This window comes from Heterodontus francisci, chromosome 1 (genome assembly GCF_036365525.1).
Source record: "Heterodontus francisci isolate sHetFra1 chromosome 1, sHetFra1.hap1, whole genome shotgun sequence".
NCBI classification, from domain to species: Eukaryota; Metazoa; Chordata; class Chondrichthyes; order Heterodontiformes; family Heterodontidae; genus Heterodontus; species Heterodontus francisci.
Genome location: NC_090371.1, coordinates 75,425,609 through 75,444,570, shown reverse-complemented (window position 1 = coordinate 75,444,570; position 18,962 = coordinate 75,425,609). Strand labels below are relative to the sequence as shown.

The 18,962-nt window shown below is 44.6% G+C and overlaps 1 protein-coding gene across 10 annotated transcripts in view; it reads right to left on the bottom strand.

Annotated features, from left to right (window-relative positions):
* Window positions 1-18,962, bottom strand: part of pdzd2 (PDZ domain containing 2) — a 632,977-nt gene that overhangs the window by 118,489 nt on the left and 495,526 nt on the right. For all 10 annotated transcript variants that reach the window (XM_068032021.1, XM_068032011.1, XM_068032069.1 and 7 more), the window contains 3 exons: window positions 16,071-16,287; window positions 12,374-12,491; window positions 8,964-9,096 (listed from right to left, as the gene is read on the bottom strand). In XM_068032021.1, the coding sequence (XP_067888122.1) occupies window positions 8,964-9,096; window positions 12,374-12,491; window positions 16,071-16,287 (468 nt within the window). The remainder of the gene's footprint in view (window positions 1-8,963; window positions 9,097-12,373; window positions 12,492-16,070; window positions 16,288-18,962) is intronic.

Genomic DNA, 18,962 nt, shown 5'->3' with positions numbered 1-18,962 from the left:
GTTGCCCCTTGGTGACATTATCTAAAAACAGTGTTAGTTTTCACATGTACACTGATGATACCCAGCTCTACCTCATTACCAATGTCCCCTCTAAATTATTGTCATTGTGCATGGCCTGGTAATTTCAATGTGCGGTACCTTTAAAATTTTCCACACAGTTGCGCGCACACTGTATCTTAAAGGGGACAACCTGTGAGCGGCCTGCACGGTAGCTTCCAGGTTACTGCACGGCTGCATGTCTTACAGGGAACACTGCTCACCACAACCTCTCTCGACCCCTCTACTGTCACTAAATTATCAGACTGCTTGTCTGACATCCAGTACTGGGTGAGCAAAAATTTCCTCCAATTAAATATGGGGAAGACCAAAGCAATGGTCTTCGGTGCCCGCTACAAACTTTGTTTCCTAGGTAACGATGCCATCCCTCTCTCTGGCAATTGTCTGAGGCTGAAACAGACTGTTCACACCTTGGTGTCATATTTGACCTCGAGATGAAGTTCTCACGACACATCTGAGCCATCATTAAGACCATATTTACACTTCTGTAACATTGCCAGACTCTGCCTTGCCACAGCTTATCTTCTACTGAAACCCTCATCTATGCCTTTAGTTACCTCTAGACTTGACTATTTCAATGTATTTTGGCTGGCCTCCCACATTCTATCCTCCGTAAACTTGAGGTCATCCAAAACACTGCTGCCTGTGTCCTCACACTCAGCACGTCCTGTTCAGCCATCACTCCTGTGCTTACTGACCTACATTGACTCCCAGTTAAACAATGCCTTGATTTTAAAATTCTCACCCTTGTTTTTAAATCCCTCCATAGCCTCGTCCCTCCCTATCTCTGTAATCTCCTCCAGCCCCACAACTCGCTGAGATATCTGCGCTCATTTAATTCTGCCCTCTTGAGCATTCCCAATTTTAATTGCTCCACCATTGGTTACCGTGCCTTCAGCTGCCAAGGCCCTAACCCCTGGAATTCCCTCCCTAAAACTTTCTGCCGTTCTTATAAGACGCTCCTTAAAACCTATCTCTTTGACAATCTGGCCATCTGTCCTAATATCATCTTATGTGTCCTGGTGTCAGATTTTGCTTTATAATGCTTCTATGAAATGCTTTGGAAAGCTTTATTACATTTAAGGCATTATATAAATAAGTAGTTGTTGTTCTAGGATTGACTCTGGGATTGTGACAAATTAACTGATCTTGGCTGATAAATGTCATCATACCTCTGAACTAGGGATGGGAAAAACCAGCAAGGTTCCCACTGATTGCTATCCAATAATCTTGTTCTTATAAACAGGCAACCATCAAATACAGACCACGACATTGAGTTTTATGTTGAGTTAGTTGATTGCTTGTTGGTAGTGGGGCTAAGGAAGGGAAGGGTTTGAGCCAAAATTATAATACCAGATCACTACCCAATGGCTGCTATTGGAAAGTGGAATGCTGTAGATACTGTTCAGACTGAGTTGTGCTGCTCAACAGTTGAATCGTGGAACATTAATTATAAAATTGAGAAATTAAGAGTAACCACAGACTGGGGTGTATTAGGGCTACTGGAACCCATGGAACTGAACTCTACATCAGTCAGGATCTTCAGGAGAAAATTGAGGCAAGGAGAGAAAATAAATATTTATCATTCTAAAAAGAGTTAAATTTGGTTAAGTTTGCATCATGAGGAAAAGTTCAAGGGTATTGCATTTTGCAACACAAACTCATTTGCTGTAACGCAAAATTTCATTCTCCTCCATAGGCCATTTGCACCAACATGTCTAATTTGCAGTGCATCTCAAAATAAAGAAGCAGGGATGATACCTATGTGACACCTTGGGCCAAAATGAAATTTATGTACTTTAAGTGGCACTAATGACCACAGCCCTCATGTTGTATTGTGAAAGCTATTTCTCGATTAAAACCCATCTAGAATTCTATATCAACCACAAAGCATGACAGGAAATAAAAACATATCATAAGACATGGTAACACTTCAGATGTAGAAATCTGCCAGTAAAAGCTATTGTTAAATTCATATTTATAGGGACTACCACTGATTTATAATGACTACTTTGTAAACTTTCTTTCTGTGGGCATATTTAGCATGGGTTTCTTCTCAGAATCACAGAATTGTTACAGGACAGGAGACGACAATTTGGCCCATTGTGTCTGCACTGGCTCTCCAAATGATCAATTCACCTAGTGCGATCCCCCCACCTTCTCCCCAAACCCTGCACATTCTTAGAATTGTTACAGCACAGAAGGAGGCCATTTGGCCCATCACGTCTGTGCTGGCTCTCCGAAGGAGCAATTTACCGAGTACTACTCCCCCGCCTTCTCCCCATAGCCCTGCACATTCTTCCTTTTCAGGCAACAATCCAATTCCCTCTTAAATGTCTTGATTGAACCTGCCTGCACCACACTGTCAGACAGCGAATTCCAGATCCTAAACCCTCGCTGCGTGAAAAAGATTTTCTTTTCCTGTCATTTTTATCTGTGCCTTCTCCATTTGGCTAGCCTAACATATCCAAAGCCATGATATGTTGGAAAGCCTTCTCCTCAGCTGTCATCAATGCCTCTGTAGCTAGTGATTAAGAATCACCAGGGACTGCTGAGGTTTGATTTTTCTGATTTTGTCTTCCCCATTGGGAATTGCCAGAGCCTTTATTGGAAATCTCCTTGCTCAAGATAATTAAGATTAGAAACTAAGTGGAATGGTACTAAAATATGTGTCTTGCTTGTGAACTCTTTAAATACTTGAAAATGGTGCCGGTAAATTAAAATAGTCCCTATGAAATGACTATAGATTTCATTGTTATGAGAGCACCAAACAACTATGCATAGCTACAGCACTTAACAATGTTCCAGCTGAACCTTAAGTCAGACTAAAGTGTAATCTAAGTTAAAATGTTCAATAGTGGAATGTGAAAAATGTACGATAATAGTTTATCCAGACTGAAAAGTCTCAATGTTGTGCAGTAGATGGAAAAAATGATCAGTATTACTTCACAGTGTTGCGATCATGGTTACCTATGGAGATTACACTGTGATGAGTTTAAATAACATTTATAGGTTTCGAAAACATTTATAGTTTAAAGTCATTTGTTATATTTCCTGGTGCTGAGGCACTGGAACTTTTTCCTTACAATATGCTTCAGCGTTTCCACCTGATTTACAGAGATTTTAATTGTGTTTGCTGACAATGCAACCACTAGGTAGCGTGGTAATGGCACATGCACAAATGCAGCCTCATCCACTGAAATGTCACTGTCTGTGATGTCTCAGGCAGCTGCCAATAATAAAGATGGCGCTGCCCAATTTGATACAAAAAGACCCGAATTGAACCCAAACCCCCTCAACCCTCAATGGCCACGATCGCCACCTTCACACAATCCCCAACAGTACCCCGCTCCCTCCCGCGATTGCCGCTTCTCTTCCCTGCTCCGTCCCACAATCACTGCCTCATTGCTGCTTCTCTTCCCTACTCCCTCCTGCAATCGCCGCTTCTCTTCGCCACTGCCTCCCGTGCCCACCTGCTCATCGTTTCCTCCCACCGCTCACTCCCCACCTTAGCGCCTGGAGAAGCGACGGGGGGGTGGGGGGGAGCAAGCGGGGTGCGAGCGGTGATGGGGGGAAGCAGTGACGCAGGAAGCGAGCAGTCGGAAACGGGGGAGAACCGCGGGTTAGAGCAGCGAGCAGGCATGCGCAGAACGCAGCAGCAAAGAGAAGCGGCAATCGTGAAAAATTGAATGCGGCGATTGAGGGGGCGATCGCGGGTGGGAGTGGGACACTGTTGGGGGGGATTGGAGGCAATGATCATGGCAATTGACTGGTGAGGCAACACTCAAAAGTCATTACATCTGACATCATTACTGGGGACGTTGCAGCACACATGCGTGGATTCATACTGACAAGCCGGCAAATGCTCAGACGCACTGATGACATTGGCGATTGCTCTGCACATGCTCTGCGTTGTCAGGAGACGCTCCCACAGCCAAAGACTTGCAGGTTGATAGGTAAATTGGTCATTGTAAATTGCCCCTAGTGTAAGTAGGTGGTAGGAGAATGGTGGGGAAGTAGTAGGGAATATGGGATTTAAGGTAGGATTAGTATAAATGGGTGGTTGTTGGTCGGCACAGACTGGGTGAGCCGAAGGGCCTGTTTCAGTGCTGTATCTGTAAAATAAATAAAAATCCCATCCCTTATTATCAGCACCACCCCACCTCCTTTTCATTTTTGCCTGTCCTTCCTAAATATTGAATATCCTTTTATATTCAGTTCTCCATCTTGGTCACCCTGCAGCCACATCTCCGTAATGGCAATTAAATCATACCTGTGCTTCTATATGCGCCATCAGCTAACCTACCTTGTTGTGAATGCTGCTTGCCTCTAGTTCTGCCTTTTTAACACTATTGTGTGTTTTGATCAATTGGTTCTAGCATTTGTTTCTGCTGCTTTCCACTTTCATTCACAGCTTTTCTATTTCCCATAACCAGCTTTGTTTTTCTCCTAACTGAATTCCCTCACGGGTTCCCAACCCCCTGACAAGCCAGTTTAAACCCTCCCCAACAGCACTAGCAAATCTTTCCGTGAGGATATTAGCCCCGGTCCTGTTATGGTGTAACCCTTCCATCTTGAACAGGTCCCACCTGCCCCAGAACCGGTCCCAATGCCCCAGGAATCTAAAGCCCTCCCTCCTATGCCATTTTTCCAGCCACATGTTCATGCGCTCAATCTTCCTATTTCTATACTCACTAGCATGTGGTACGGGGAGTAATCCTGAGATTACTGCCTTAGGGCGGCACAGTGGCGCACTGGTTAACACCGCAGCCTCACAGCTCCAGCGACCCGGGTTCAATTCTGGGTGCTGCCTGTGTGGAGTTTGCAAGTTCTCCCTGTGTCTGCGTGGGTTTCCTCCGGGTGCTCCGGTTTCCTCCCACATGCCAAAGACTTGCAGGTTGATAGGTTAATTGGCCATTATAAATTGCCCCTAGTATAGGTAGGTGGTAGGGAAATATAGGGACAGGTGGGGATATGGTAGGAATGTGGGATTAGTGTAGGATTAGTATAAATGGGTGGTTGATGGTCGGCACAGACTCGGTGGGCCGAAGGGCCTGTTTCAGTGCTGTATATCTAAACTAAACTAAAGATGTCCTGCTTTTCAATCTCCTTCCTAGCTCCCTAAATTCTGCTTTCAGGATTTCATCACTCTTTCTACCTATTTCATTGGTGCCAACGTGGACCACAACTTCTGGTTGTTCACCCTCCCCCAGAAGGATGTCCTGCAGCTGTTCCGTGACATCCTTGACCCTGGCACCAGGGAGGCAACACACCATCCTGGAGTCACGTTTACTGCCACAGAAATGCTTGTCTATTCCCCTATCGAATCACCTACCACTATTGCCCTTCCTCTCTTCTTCCCCCCAAACTGTGCAGCTGAACCACTTGTGGTGCCACAAACTTGGCTCTTGCTACATTCCTCTGACGAACCATCGCCCTCACCAGTACCCAAAACAGAAGACTGGTTGGTGAGTGAGATAGACTCAGAGGACTCCTGCCCTACCTGTCTGGTCTTTCTAGACTGCCTGGCAGTCACCCATTCTCTCTCTGCCTGCATGCTCTTAATCTGCAGTGTGACCACTTAGTTAAACATGCTATCCAAGTAGTTTTTAGCTTCGCGGATGCAGCACAGTGACTCCAACCTCTGCTCAAGTTCAAAAATGTGGAGCTCAAGTTTTTGCAGCTGGAGACACTTCCTGCACATGTGATTGCCTAGGCCATGTGAAGCGTCCACAACTCTCTACATGTCACAGGATGGGCATTCCACTCAGCCCAACTGTCCTGCCATGCCTTAAACTTGCTTTCAGATTATTTACTTTAAACTGGAGATTAGAAAGTAGAAAGTAAAATTACTCACCAACCAGCTCCTTCTGTGCGTATAAGTAGGTACTTAGAAGTTGAAGGAAAAATAACTTTTACCTTTCTTCTATAATCCAATTATTAATCCACCTTTCCAAAAAGTATTGAATGGGTCAAGCTCTTTACAGACACTTACACTAGATACTCACCAACCAATTAGCTTACGACTTTGCTGTAACGTCACAAATTTTTTTCAAACTCAGCACGTGATGATTCCAAGGATCTCCAACTCCCAGGTAAGTGTGGGCCTCGAGCCTTGGTCCCAATTAATAGGGCTGAATTTTACAGCCCCTCCCCTGATGTCAGTGGTCATGGTGTAGGGGGGGGGGGGCGGTGGAAAATGCCTCTGCCAGAGGCGTGCCGTGGGCCTCGAAGCTGGGCAGGCCTAGTCTGATACTGCCAGCGGTGGCAAGGCCTCGTTGCAGCCCCCACTCACTGTCGCTCGGCGACGGGAGGAAAATTTACATACATAAATGTATTTAAATAAATGAATTAATTACTGACCCGCTCCCCCCATCCATCCCGGAGCGATATTGGTGGCGGTGGCTGGCACTCCTACACCATCTGATCCCCGTCCGGGAATCTGAGGTGAAACACTGGTGGGGAGAGAGGAGCAGCTAAGTTTTTCAGTGCAGGGGGAGGGGGAGTAACGTCAGAGTAATTTCATTGGTCTAGGCTGTGGAGGGAAAGGGTAAAGTTTAAAGTTGATGAACTTTGTGAGGGGGAAATGTCAGGAGCACAAGGTAAGTGTTTTTGTGGGGGGGCAGATAATTAATTCTATGCTTATTGGGGGTGGTGGGAGAGGGGCAAGATCAACTTATTTGATTTTTTACAATCAGTATTCCTTTAAATATTTAAATTGCAAGTTAGGGCTTGAAGTCCTTTAAAATAGCATCAGCACCAGCGCAAAGGCAGCTGACACCATTGCCAGGGACGGACCGCCCTCCCGCCACATAATGGGGGTGGGGGCGGTCTGCCCTGGCCATTTAAATGAGCTGCCACATTTAATATCACGGCAGCTGCACAAAGTGCAGCCCACGCCATTGTTTACGTCTACTGCTGATTTCGGCAGTGGCCACATAAATTTCAGCCCATAGTCTTCCGCTCCGGGCTGTTTCTTCCCAGGTCCGATGCCTCTCCGACTCCCAGGTAAGTCTGTATCGCCAGGCTGTGCAGTGCACAGCAGACCACCATGATATGTGAGACCCTCACCAGGGCATAGTGAAGGACTCCACTGGACCGATCTAGGAACCTGAATCTCATCCTGAGCAGACCAATGGCTTGCTCTACAGTTGCTCGCATTGTCCTGTGGCAGGCGTTGTACCTCTCCTCTGCATCTGTGCATGGAATACTCACAGGCGTCAGTAGCCATATCCTGAGTGGATAGCCCTTGTTTCCTAGGATCCATCCCTGAAGGCACGCAGGAGGCCACAAAGGCTCTGGCACTTGGGACTGCCTTAGAATGTAGACATCGTGGCAACATCCTGGGAAGCATGCACAGACCTGCAGGATCTATTTACGGTGGTTGCAGACAAGTTGTACATTGAGGGAATAGAAGTTCTTCCTGTTGAAGATAACCACTGGTTGGTGTGCTGGAACCATGATGGTCACCTGCGTGCAGTCGAAGACAACCTGCACCTGGAGCAATCCAGCGATGGCTCTGAACCCAATGGACCTCTCAGCTTGAGAGTTGGCATCCTTGCCGAAGCGCATATAGTCACCAGTCTCCTGAAAAGGGCACAGGTGACCTCTTTGATGCACTCTCAGATCCCACACATGTCCTCAGTGGATCCCTGGAATGATCCAGAGGCACAGAAGTTCAATGCTATGGTGACCTTCAACGCCACTGGCATCAGATTTTCTCCAAGTTCCCTGGGGCTCAGCTCATCCTGCATCATAGCACATAGGTCAGTGATGGCCTCCCTGGAGAAGCAGAGTCCTCGTTGGCACTGCCTCTTGGACATCTGCAGGTAGTTGAGCCTCGACCAGTAGACCCTCTCTGGTGGGTAGCTTCTCCCGCGCAGAGAAGGCTTCTGGCTTTCGCCTCTGCGCCGTTCTTCACCATCTGGAGGCTGATGTTAACCCTCCTGTGGGCTCACAGGTCATTGCAGTGTTGCTGCCGTTGCCTGGACCTCCTCTTCAATGCAGTCCCTGAAGCCTGGATGAATGAGGCACATGATAGTGGTCTCTCCCTAAGTTCAAGGCCTTCACTGCCAACGGAGACACACCCCCCCGCTTCTCCTCCACTTGTCACCTCTGACGTGGTGCCACTTGCTTGTTGCCCCCCCCAGTATGTCACCCCCGCAGAGCTGGCACCTTTGCACCAACTCCTCAGACGATACCCAATGTCTTCTCTTCTCCAACCTGCCCGGCAGTCGATGCTGCCTCTCTTGATGGCTACCTTTGCAGCCAGCAATGAGCTCCTGCCTCCATGTCACCTCTGTCAACCAGGCGTGGCTCTGAAGCCCCGTGATTCCCGAGCGCCATTAATAAGATTTAAAACTGAGAATAAAATCTCCGTCAATAGGCCTCTTAACTACCTTAAATTGCCTGCCCACCACATCGATGTTTGCTCTCTGCCCTCCATGTTTGATAAAATAGGGATGGATGTCACGATTCAATGTCTCCCGTCCCGATTTTACTGCCCCAACCCTCCCCCCTCCCCGCCTTCATTTCCATCCCCAAGGACCACATAAAATTCAGCTTACTATTCCAGTGAGCAAGTGATCTCTATGGAATAGAGTCCCTAGGGAGACACTGGAACAAGTTAGTATTGATTTATTCAAATGCAAATTAGATAATTTGGGATACAGTATGTGAGTAATTTGAGACAAGACATATGGTAAGCGTGCTTGAGAGGAGAAAGATGCTTGCCCACTCATCTAACACCTTTAATTTTCAGTTGAGAAAGAAGAATTTATTGGATTGGGTGTCTGTCTGAAACATCTTTTCTACTTTCATATTCTTTTGGACATGATGTACATTTCAGCATTTTCAGTTTTTATTTCAGAATGCATTGAATTACTGGACTTGGTCACGTTTCCTACCTTTGGGTTTGGATGACGGCTAATAATAAGGCTGATAGGACCCGGACCACACTCACTTAGAATTGCATATGCCTCACTCAGAGCTGCATGTCGCAGGCTTACAGAGTCCACCTCCAAAATTTGATCACCACGGCTGGAACGAAAGAGAAAGAAAATTATTTTTTTCTATATTAAGGTCAGTGTGTGAAACAAAATGAAGAGGTTATGGTGCTTTACTTTGATGTGTGTAGTTGAGCCCATTTCTAAAGTGCATGACAACTAAAATGGCAACTATGAGGAGTTCATTTAAATAATTTGACCATAAACATTTTTTTTCGAGTTCAACATTTTGTGGGGAAGACTACAATCAACCATAAACTGAAGCCTTTTAAACCAGATTATGTTATTTTATTCTTTTTATGCAGTAAATAGAACACAGAGCATCATAGGGTGCAATACTCACACTGGTGTGTGCAATATAGTATTGAACTACAACCCATTTGCTTCAGAGGTCATGATGCTATTCTGACGCCAAGTGCTCCACTTTAGTCTTTTATTGGTTCCAGCTCACACGAAGTGAAAATTTTCTGGTTTTTCATTTTTTTAAAAAAGGGAAACATCTTCTTTCTTAGTAAAGTTGGCACAAGATCACTAAAACTATTTTGCTGCTCTCAGTATAAACTTTCCTTCCACAAGCAAGACCACAGGGCAAGAAAAAAGCAATATTGCCACAAATGCTTTTTGAAACAACACTTTTCATTTTAATGCTGAGATATGCCCTCCTTTATTCTGATGCAAAATGAGGGTCTTTTGTGAAGTTCTGCCCATCGCTCCCCTCCTTTAGTCTATGGCACCACAGGTGAATGGGGATTATTAAACTCCACTGATCTCAGCTCCTTAATCAGTTGACTTCATAGAAGTTCAGAGTCTAGTTGGCAAATGGCCGAGACTGTGAAATGCATGGGGACTAACAGGCTCCAACTCAATGAGGATTGGAAGATTCTTTCAAGGTACACCATTCCAATTCAGAATATAAGATATTGGTTATCTACTGTTTAGCTGCCACTGATCACCTAGCTGGTTTTAAGATCAGGTGAACACACGGCCTTTGACTGTTTAAAATGATTTTTTTCCTAATAAGCTACTGTTTTGCATGGTTGTGTACAGGATTTAAAAAGTTTTTATGTTTTGGAGATTGAGATGTTTCAAAACCTTAGACAGATTTGATGTAGAATCTACAATCTCAAGCCACAGAATTTGGCTGGAGTTACTGAAGGGATTGGCCATGAATGCTCTAGAACTCTGAGGTACACATATACATGATTAATGGGAAAATACTGAGAAGTGTAGAGTAAGTAAGGGACCTTGGAGTGAATGTCCACAGATCCCTGAAGGTAGCAGGACAGGTCGATAAGGTAGTTAAGAAGGCATATGGAATCCTTTCCTTTATTAGCCTAGGTATAGAATACAAGAGCAGGGAGGTTATGCTGGAACTGTATAACTCATTGGTTAGGCCACAACTTGAGTACTGTGTGCAGTTCTGGTCACCTCATTACAGAAAGGATGTAATTGCACTAGAGAGGGTACAGAGGAGATTTACGAGGATGTTGCTGAGACTGGAAAAATGCAGCTAGGAGAAAAGATTGGATAGGCTGGGGTTGTTCTCCTTGGAACGGAGAAGGCTGTGGGGAGATGTGATTGAAATGTACAAAATTTTGAGGGGCCTAGATAGAACCGAGGTGAAGAGCCTATACACCTTAGCAGAGAGGTTCTTGACGAGAGGGCATAGGTTTAAAGTGATTGATAGAAAGATTAGAGGGGAGATGAGAAAAAGTTTTTTCACCCAGAGAGTGATGGGGGTCTGGAACTCACTGTCTGAAAGGGTAGTTGAGGCAGAAACCCTCAACTCATTCATCATTCAAAAGAAGTCTGGATATGTACCTCAAGTGCCGTAATCTGCAGGGCTACGGACCAAATGCTGGAAGGTGGAATTAGAATGGGTGGAACATTTTTCAGCCAGCACAGACACGATGAGCCAAGTGGCCTCTTTCTGTGCCGTGGACTTTCTAGGATTTCTATGGCGAAACATTCATGGGATACAGTAACAACAGAGGCAGAAATTGCAACTCCCATTACGCATTGCTCTAATTTAATATTCCGAATCACAAAAGTATTCCCTTTTTTAAATCTTTAGTGAGTCTGACTGTGTGCTGTTGAAAGGGCTAATGTTCTTGCAGCTGAAAAGGGAGTTACATTTGAAGCTTCCCTCTCTTTCAACACAGTTCTGCATATATGTGGACAGCAATTCCTATGTTTCCCTGGTGGGGAAGCTCGTGTGGTGAGGAGCTGAATTTAGATGCAGCTGAGGCTAAGTGAAAGCTCCGTGAAGAAACCATGGTGGAGCAGTAGATTAGGGCTGAAGGTGAGAAATCCATATGTCACAGGGAAACAGTATCAGCTTACTCTTAATTCACAATCCCTGCTGTAGATTGCGATCGGGAATATAGTTCATACTCTCAGAGATGTTATCTGCTGTGGTTCAAATCTTTTACAAAGTGAAAGCTTTCTGGATGGTTCAATAAAGTAAATGCAGAACATACTTTAGTTTAGAGATACAGCACTGAAACAGGCCCTTCGGCCCACCAAGTCTGTGCCGACCATCAACCATCCATTTATACTAATCCTACACTAATTCCATATTCCTACCACATCCCCACCTGTCCCTATATTTCCCTACCACCTACCTATACTAGGGGCAATTTACCTATCAACCTGGAAGTCTTTTGGCATGTGGGAGGAAACCGGAGCACCGGAGGAAACCCACGCAGACACAGGGAGAACTTGCAAACTCCACACAGGCAGTACCCAGAATTGAACCCGGGTTGCTGGAGCTGTGAGGCTGCAGTGCTAACCACTGCGCCACTGTGCCGCCCATACTACTGAGTTATATAGAAGATGAAGATCTCACGTTCAATTTCCAGGCTGTGCCAGGGCAATGCAAACAGTTTCAACACCGTGAGGCTTGGGAAAAGAAAACAATGTTCCTATTCCATATCACTATCCTGTGATGTCTGTTGTAAAGTGTGCACTTTAGAGGAGGATTGGGCTCCGTTCTGATCATCTCCTTGATAAAATAACTTACTGATATTCACTGACAAGGGTCATATATAAGAATAGCAATTGCCAGAACCTGTGGAACTGTATCCCAGCACTAGTCAGCACCTTCAGAGTGTTGGGAAAATTTGGAAAAACAAACTTTTACAGATGAGTTTCTGAAATGTATTAACACTTTATCCAATCTAATGCTCCTTTAACAAGGCTTCCAATAGAAGAGAGATCACCTGTAGAAAGAAGCACTCCACCTGTTACCTTCAGTGAAGCACTGGGCACTTCACAACTTCAGGGAATACATTTTCACAGTTTAAACTGACCTCAGTCTGCCATCCAGTTTGGCAACTGATCCTGGGGCAAGGCTGTGGATGTAGATTCCTGGTGTGCCGTTCTCCAGTGTAAAACAACAGGCCCCAATCCCCAATCCAACTCCAGGCTCTGAAATGAAACAAAACACAGTAGTAATACTGTGGTAACATAAAGGGAATAAAATCCTGAAAATGGCATACAGCAGTAGCTGGCTAGAAGTGCAGATCAGTTACCAAAAATAAAGGATATCTTAATGGTACGCAGAAAGAATTTTCATGATTGTATCAAAGTTCCAACCTAATTCTCATATAGTCGTCCTCTGAAGCTTGGCTGAATTTTAAATAAATAAGAATACGGGCTCCACCAGCTCAGTAACCATATCTAGAATGTGTAAGTACAGGCTATTCTAGTAAAGAGTATGTTAGTTAAACAGGAATTTATCGCCCTTCCCCACAGACCTCTCTATTATACAAAACCGTTCTCCATGCTTGCCCCCTTCATCGCAAAAATATGGAATAGAAATAAGAGGGCAGTTCATTGACACCAACCTACTCTACATGCTGGGAAATACAGGCTATATACATATTCTATATTTTAGTGGTGCACAAGTGGCTACCATGTAAGGTCTCATCATGTTGAATTGTTGGTAGATTTCAGGTTGAATAAAAATATGGTTGCATTCTTGCAGGCAGAGGGTAGCATCTAATACTTTTTATGGGATCCAGTCACAAGTGAAGTCCCAAAGCTGTGCATGTTGGGAATGTTGTTCTTCAACGTCTTTCTCAATGTTTTGAATGAAGGCATGATGACACACAAAAGGAGGACAGGGATTAGTAATCGAGATGAAGTATATAGGGTAGAAGCTGATTGAAATATGTTGGGGAGTGGGCCCAAGTGTGTTATTTGTCCTTGTTAATGCAGTGTGCTAGTTTTAGATCTGGGTAATTTCAAGCATGTGCATACCATACAGGATTAATGTTGAAGATTGCAAAGCAGGAGAAGGTCACAGCAGATAAAAATTTTGTTAAGAACCAGTGCAGTGAGACCTTATGGAAAGCAAATAGGGTGTTAGGGTGTATTGTTAGCAGTACAATACTGTTGTATGTTTGGTTAGTCTAGCTAGGAGAGATTACTGAATCTTCAGTAATTTTAGCATTAACTCACTTATTAAATTTTAACAATATACAGCTTTACACAAGTCTGTGTGACTCATCTGAAGGCATGTTGCATTTCCAGTCTCTCTCTCGTGATCTCTTACACCATCATGGTGGGAAGTATTCCTCACACTGTCTTAAACATTAACCCTTTCAAGCCCTTATACTACAAATATAAAACTAGGAATTCTTCATTTGTAAAAAGCCTTGGCGCAGCCACATTTCGAGTAGAGTACTAAGTCCAATTTTGACACATATCAAGGGATATTGAGGACTAGGGAAAAGTCAGGGAAACGGCAATTGGAATGTTACTTTATTTTATGAGTCTTAGCTATCAGGATAAGTTCAAGAAACTGGGGCTTTTTCTTTGACGAAACATCGGCCCCAATGCTTACAGGGAGTGGGGCCAACTTTTTAGTGCCCTGGAAACACAGAAATACTGGATACACAGAGACCCTGCTGAATATAATGGCAGAACCTCACTTCAAATTTTTTTCAATGTTTTTCACTTGCAGCTGACCAGATGTAGAGACTGGCCAGCTGTCAGGCGGGAAGCCCTGCGGTAAAAGGCCGCAGCTGGGGACAGGAGAGGGAGAGAGAGGTGGAGGCAATCGTGTTGGTGCAAATTGCAGGGGCTGCAGATGGAGGGAGATGGTGGCGTAGTGGTAATGTCACTGAATTAATAATCCTAATGCCCTGGGGACAAGGATTCAAATTCTACCATGGCAGCTGGTGGAATTTAAATTCAACTAATTAAAAAAAATCTGGCATTGAAAGCTAGTCTCAGTAATGGTGCTGTGAAACTAAAATCAATTGTTGCAGAAACCAATCTGGTTCATTAATGCCCTTTAGGGAAGGAAATCTACCACCCTTACCTGGTCTGGCCTACATGTGACTCCAGACCCACAGCAATGTGGTTGACTCTTAACTGCCCTCTGAAATGGCCTAGCAAGTCACTCAGTTGTCAAAGGGCAATTAAGGATGGGCAACAAATGCTGGCCTTACCAGCAACATCCACATCTCATGAAAGAATATAAAAAAGTTGGATTTTGATGGGGCTGACGAACAGATTGTGGGGTGGTTAGCTCATTGGCAGGAGGGATGCGTATTGCGGCAGATAAGCTTGGAAGCTGGGGGGAAGCACTCCTGCTCCTCCTTGCCCACAAGCAATGCTGAAAGTCACTTAGTTGCTGAATCCAGCAGTTATCGCTTCACTTCAGCTGCCTGATTTCCTGAGCCCTGGGAAAACCAAATCCACATGGTTGTTAAAATCAGAGGCAAGCAGCCTCATTTAAAAATTATACTTCCTGCCCGCCCTCTTGAGAGCAGGTCACTCGCCTGACACACAGCCCACCTGGTAAAATCAGAAGTAGGCGTTTTCCTGGTGGGTTGGTGTTGGGCGTTCCACATTTAGGGGTCAGAAAAGAATTTCCCAGAGTTTTTTCTGAAGTAGTCTAAGGTGCCTTTTTTTTGCTTCCTCAGGAGTTTGCATGTGTAGGGGAGATGGGCTGAGGGTGCACATAGGCTGCAGCATGCTTAGATAGGGCCTATTTGATGGACCAACTAGTCTTTTGCAATACATTTTTGTGTGTTCATATTGGTTCATTATTTTTTTATTTACTACAGTGGGAGGAGAAGTCTTGATTAATGGCTGGCAATTAATCGGTAAGGATTTTTAATGGTAAAAAGAGCTTTCCTTTAAGCAGTTCTAAATGGTCAACTAATTCTGAATGCAAAATAGAATTCCCTTTGTGTTCCATGATATTTATAGAGTAAATGTTATGAATTATGGATAGAAAAGTCTGAGGAGTTTGCTGACCTTTATGCTTGAATTCCGATGTATGCTCCTTCTGGGTAAAATCTGTGCCAGGACTGTAACAATGTGACTTATATTTACCATACAGGTTGAACAATAGAAATTTTAATTGTTACATTTACTGGAATTGGCAAAAGTTCACCCATACTGATGCATAAGCTATGCCCCCAGGCTCATAACAAATCTGTGCGAGGGCCAGTTTATAAACCAGATATATTGGTGTCTTCCCATGACAAACTACATAAGATCAGTTACACATACAACTGAAAGGTAATTTTTCTAATTCATGCTCCCAGTGTGGAGCTTCACCCAGGGAAGCACCTTACGGGAATTGTGGGCACTCACTCATTGTGATTCTCTGACCCTGAATTTTAATGAATGGAAAATTGTGGGAGCATGAGCTCGAATTCCCAATATTCAGTCCTAGCAAATGATGCTTAATGTGAGGAACATGCATTCAGAAAAGTACTCCACCAAAGTACTTTAGTTATTTTCTCGCTGTTGGCAAGATCTCCTGAATCGAACTTTCTCAGCTTCTTTATATTTCAGATTCTGTTGCAGGGTGGAGCCGATATTTTGACATCATCTGGGACTGTAACTTCCATCAGAGGATGGTTAAACAAAATCAGTGACTATATTTTCAGCTTTTGGCCCTTCCCTGATGTTTTGCAGTGCTCAGAGTTCATGTAATTTATGCAGTTTTAGCCATTTTGTTGGCCTTCTCTCTATTCGCATTACCTTTCTTTAATGTCACCTCCATTATGATTCGATCTTTTGGTCCTGGCCCCTTGCGAGAGCAGTCTCCCTCTTCTGAGCCCAGTACTGGAGTTCCACCACTGGTATTGGAATTGGGTGAGCTGGATCGGCTCATTAGTGTGGGAGTGGGACAAGGAGTAAGGCTAGGGCTGCGCAACCTGGTACGAACAGTTAGGGTCACAACTCCCTTCTTCAGTTGCTATTGGGAGAAAATATATATATTAGGATAGACAGATAAATGAATTAATAAGCAGATAAATATCTGATGGTAAATTTTGTTAGACTGTGCTCCCAATGCAAAGTTTCATTCAATTGGAGTGTGAATTGAAGTATCTGCCATGGAGGCCAAGGCACCTGGCTGATAGCATCCCTAAATTGCCAGTCACTGCAATTAAGTAATCACTTTTGAGCACCACACTCAAAAAGGAGGTGACATCATCATTATCAGCCAGCATGTTTACGTGGAGATAAGAAAGCATATTATCTGATATGAATGAAAAACAGATGTCCTAATCAAACAGTGAGCATAATGCTCATCAAGTTGGAAGTAGGACAATCTCAAGAGATGTTCTGTTATCAGCCCCAATTAAATAACTAGATGATCTCCCTGACTCTATTGGGCCTGATGATTGTCAATGACAGGAGTAGGGCAAGGAAACTGTGCAAGTCAGTAATCCTTAACGGCTACTGAAAACGATACGACTTCTTAAAGGAATTTGTCACATATGGGGTCAAAAATTGTTTTTGGCTGCAAATATTTTCAATGTACTCTTAAGCTTTTGAAATGGGCACAGGAAGTCCAGAGAAGACAAAATTAATGTGGAGAGAGGAAATGGTGTCTGTGAGTAAGTAATGGAGTGACAACGCTCCTAAATTGCTTATTTGATAGTTAGTAAAGCATGAAGGATGTTGCCCTGTTTTACATTCCAAGGCAACTTCACCAGATAATAAACGCAAAAAGGGTCACTGACCCGAAACGTTAACTCTGCTTCTCTTTTCACAGATGCTGCCAGACCTGCTGAGTGGTTCCAGCATTTCTTGTTTTTATTTCACCAGATAATAGGAGGTTTTGGCCAAGTTCATTGCTGTGTGCAATAGGTACATGACCTGGGAACAGATTTGAAAGATGTCAGCTCACCTCAAGGGAGCTGCCGACAGACTACTCAGTAGTACCAGTCAGCAGGTAGATGACCCAGGTAAGTCTATAAGACACAAAGTACTGCTGGTCAGCGTGAATAATAAAATTACATGCTGTAATTTGGCAAAAATTAGGGAATTTTTCAAGGTCATAATGCATGAACTGAAAGCTTAAAAAAAAGACTCTGGCACAAGGAGAACAGAACTTCCTAGAACTGCTGACACTCTTAAGACAATAGTTGAATACAAGCTGCTGGTACCTGGCCTCCTCTGCAAACATCCTTCGCATTACATTTTAGATCATGGGGAGTGTAACTGTGGGTTCATGATATGCACTGCCAGCATGTGAGGCTCTTAGCCTGGAGCAGGAATTTGTAAAATTGCCCTTCTGAGTTTTAATAATTCACGAAGTGTATCAATTAATGATTTAACTCAGTTATTACACTGGACATTTAAAAATGATAACTGAACACCAGAAAATAGAACATAGGAATTGATACTCCTGCATGTTAGGAGCTTATGTAGGGAAATCTAACACAGAGGTTTGCAGGCCCTAAGGATAATCTGTCCACTATGGATGTAAAATTCTATGCAGTCATTGACCTCTACAACCAAATTCATATTATGTACGTGCTGTTAGTGCATAATATTCTGCGTGGGCTGCAAATTTATAAAATCTATCCTTTGGTACTTAGTTTACGGGCTGAATTTTTGTTTTGGGGTCAGGACCCTGACATCGGGAGCATGGGGTCCTGAACCCATACCGCACCGAGTCTGACATGCAATGTGATTTTCAAGTGGCCAGAGGGTGCACTTGCCTTCCAATTAAGGATGGCAGGCAGGCTTCTGATGCTGGAGGGCCAATAGGAGGCCTCCACCACTGAGAGGGCTCGATTTTGTTCTCTCCCAGGCATTGGGGTCCGTGGTGGGGTGGCCTGAAGATGCCTGCAGGAGAGGGCCGGCCCAATATTACCGGTGGTGGCGAGGCCTCGTGGCAGCCCCCCACTGCCGCTCAGCAATGTGACCCCCTTTTGCATATTTAAATAAATTAAAATGAATGCATTAATGATACTTAGGTCGCCGCCTGAGTTCCTGCTCTGATCTTCGGCCTGGTGGCCGGCACTCCCACTCCTTTGGATTCCCATCTGGGGAAACGAGGTGCCACACTGGTGGGGAGTGGGGAAGAGGTAGGTTTCTCAGTGCAGGAGGGAGGGGGGTAACGGGGTCAAAGTTGCATCATCGGTGTGGGGGATGGTGGGAAGGGTTATGGTTTAAAGTTTATTCAGTTTTTGGGGGCGAAGGTCAGGTGGACGAGGTAAGTGTTTTGGGGGAGCAAAGGGCAAATAATTAATTAATTTGTTATTGGGAGGGTGGGAGAGGGGCAGAAGAAATGTCTTTTTTATTTGCCTGTTCTTTAAATATCTAAATTTCGTTCTAGGGCTCAAAGCCCTTTAAAAATGGCGTCAGCACCTGCGCACAGGCAGCTGACACCATTGCAGGGGACGGACAGCCCGTCCCCTCCACGTGATCAGCGGGGGGGGGGGGGGGGGGGGGGAGGGGCGGTCCACCCCAGCTATTTAAATAAGCTGCTGCATGGAAGATTATGGCAGTGCCATGACATCCGTTCTTTCGCCCGCTGCCGACATCAGCGATGGGCACAGAAGATTCAGCCCAGAGAGGGGCACCCCCACAGTTTGAGGTGGGTGCTGCCAATGTGGGCAGGAGAGAGGGGGCACC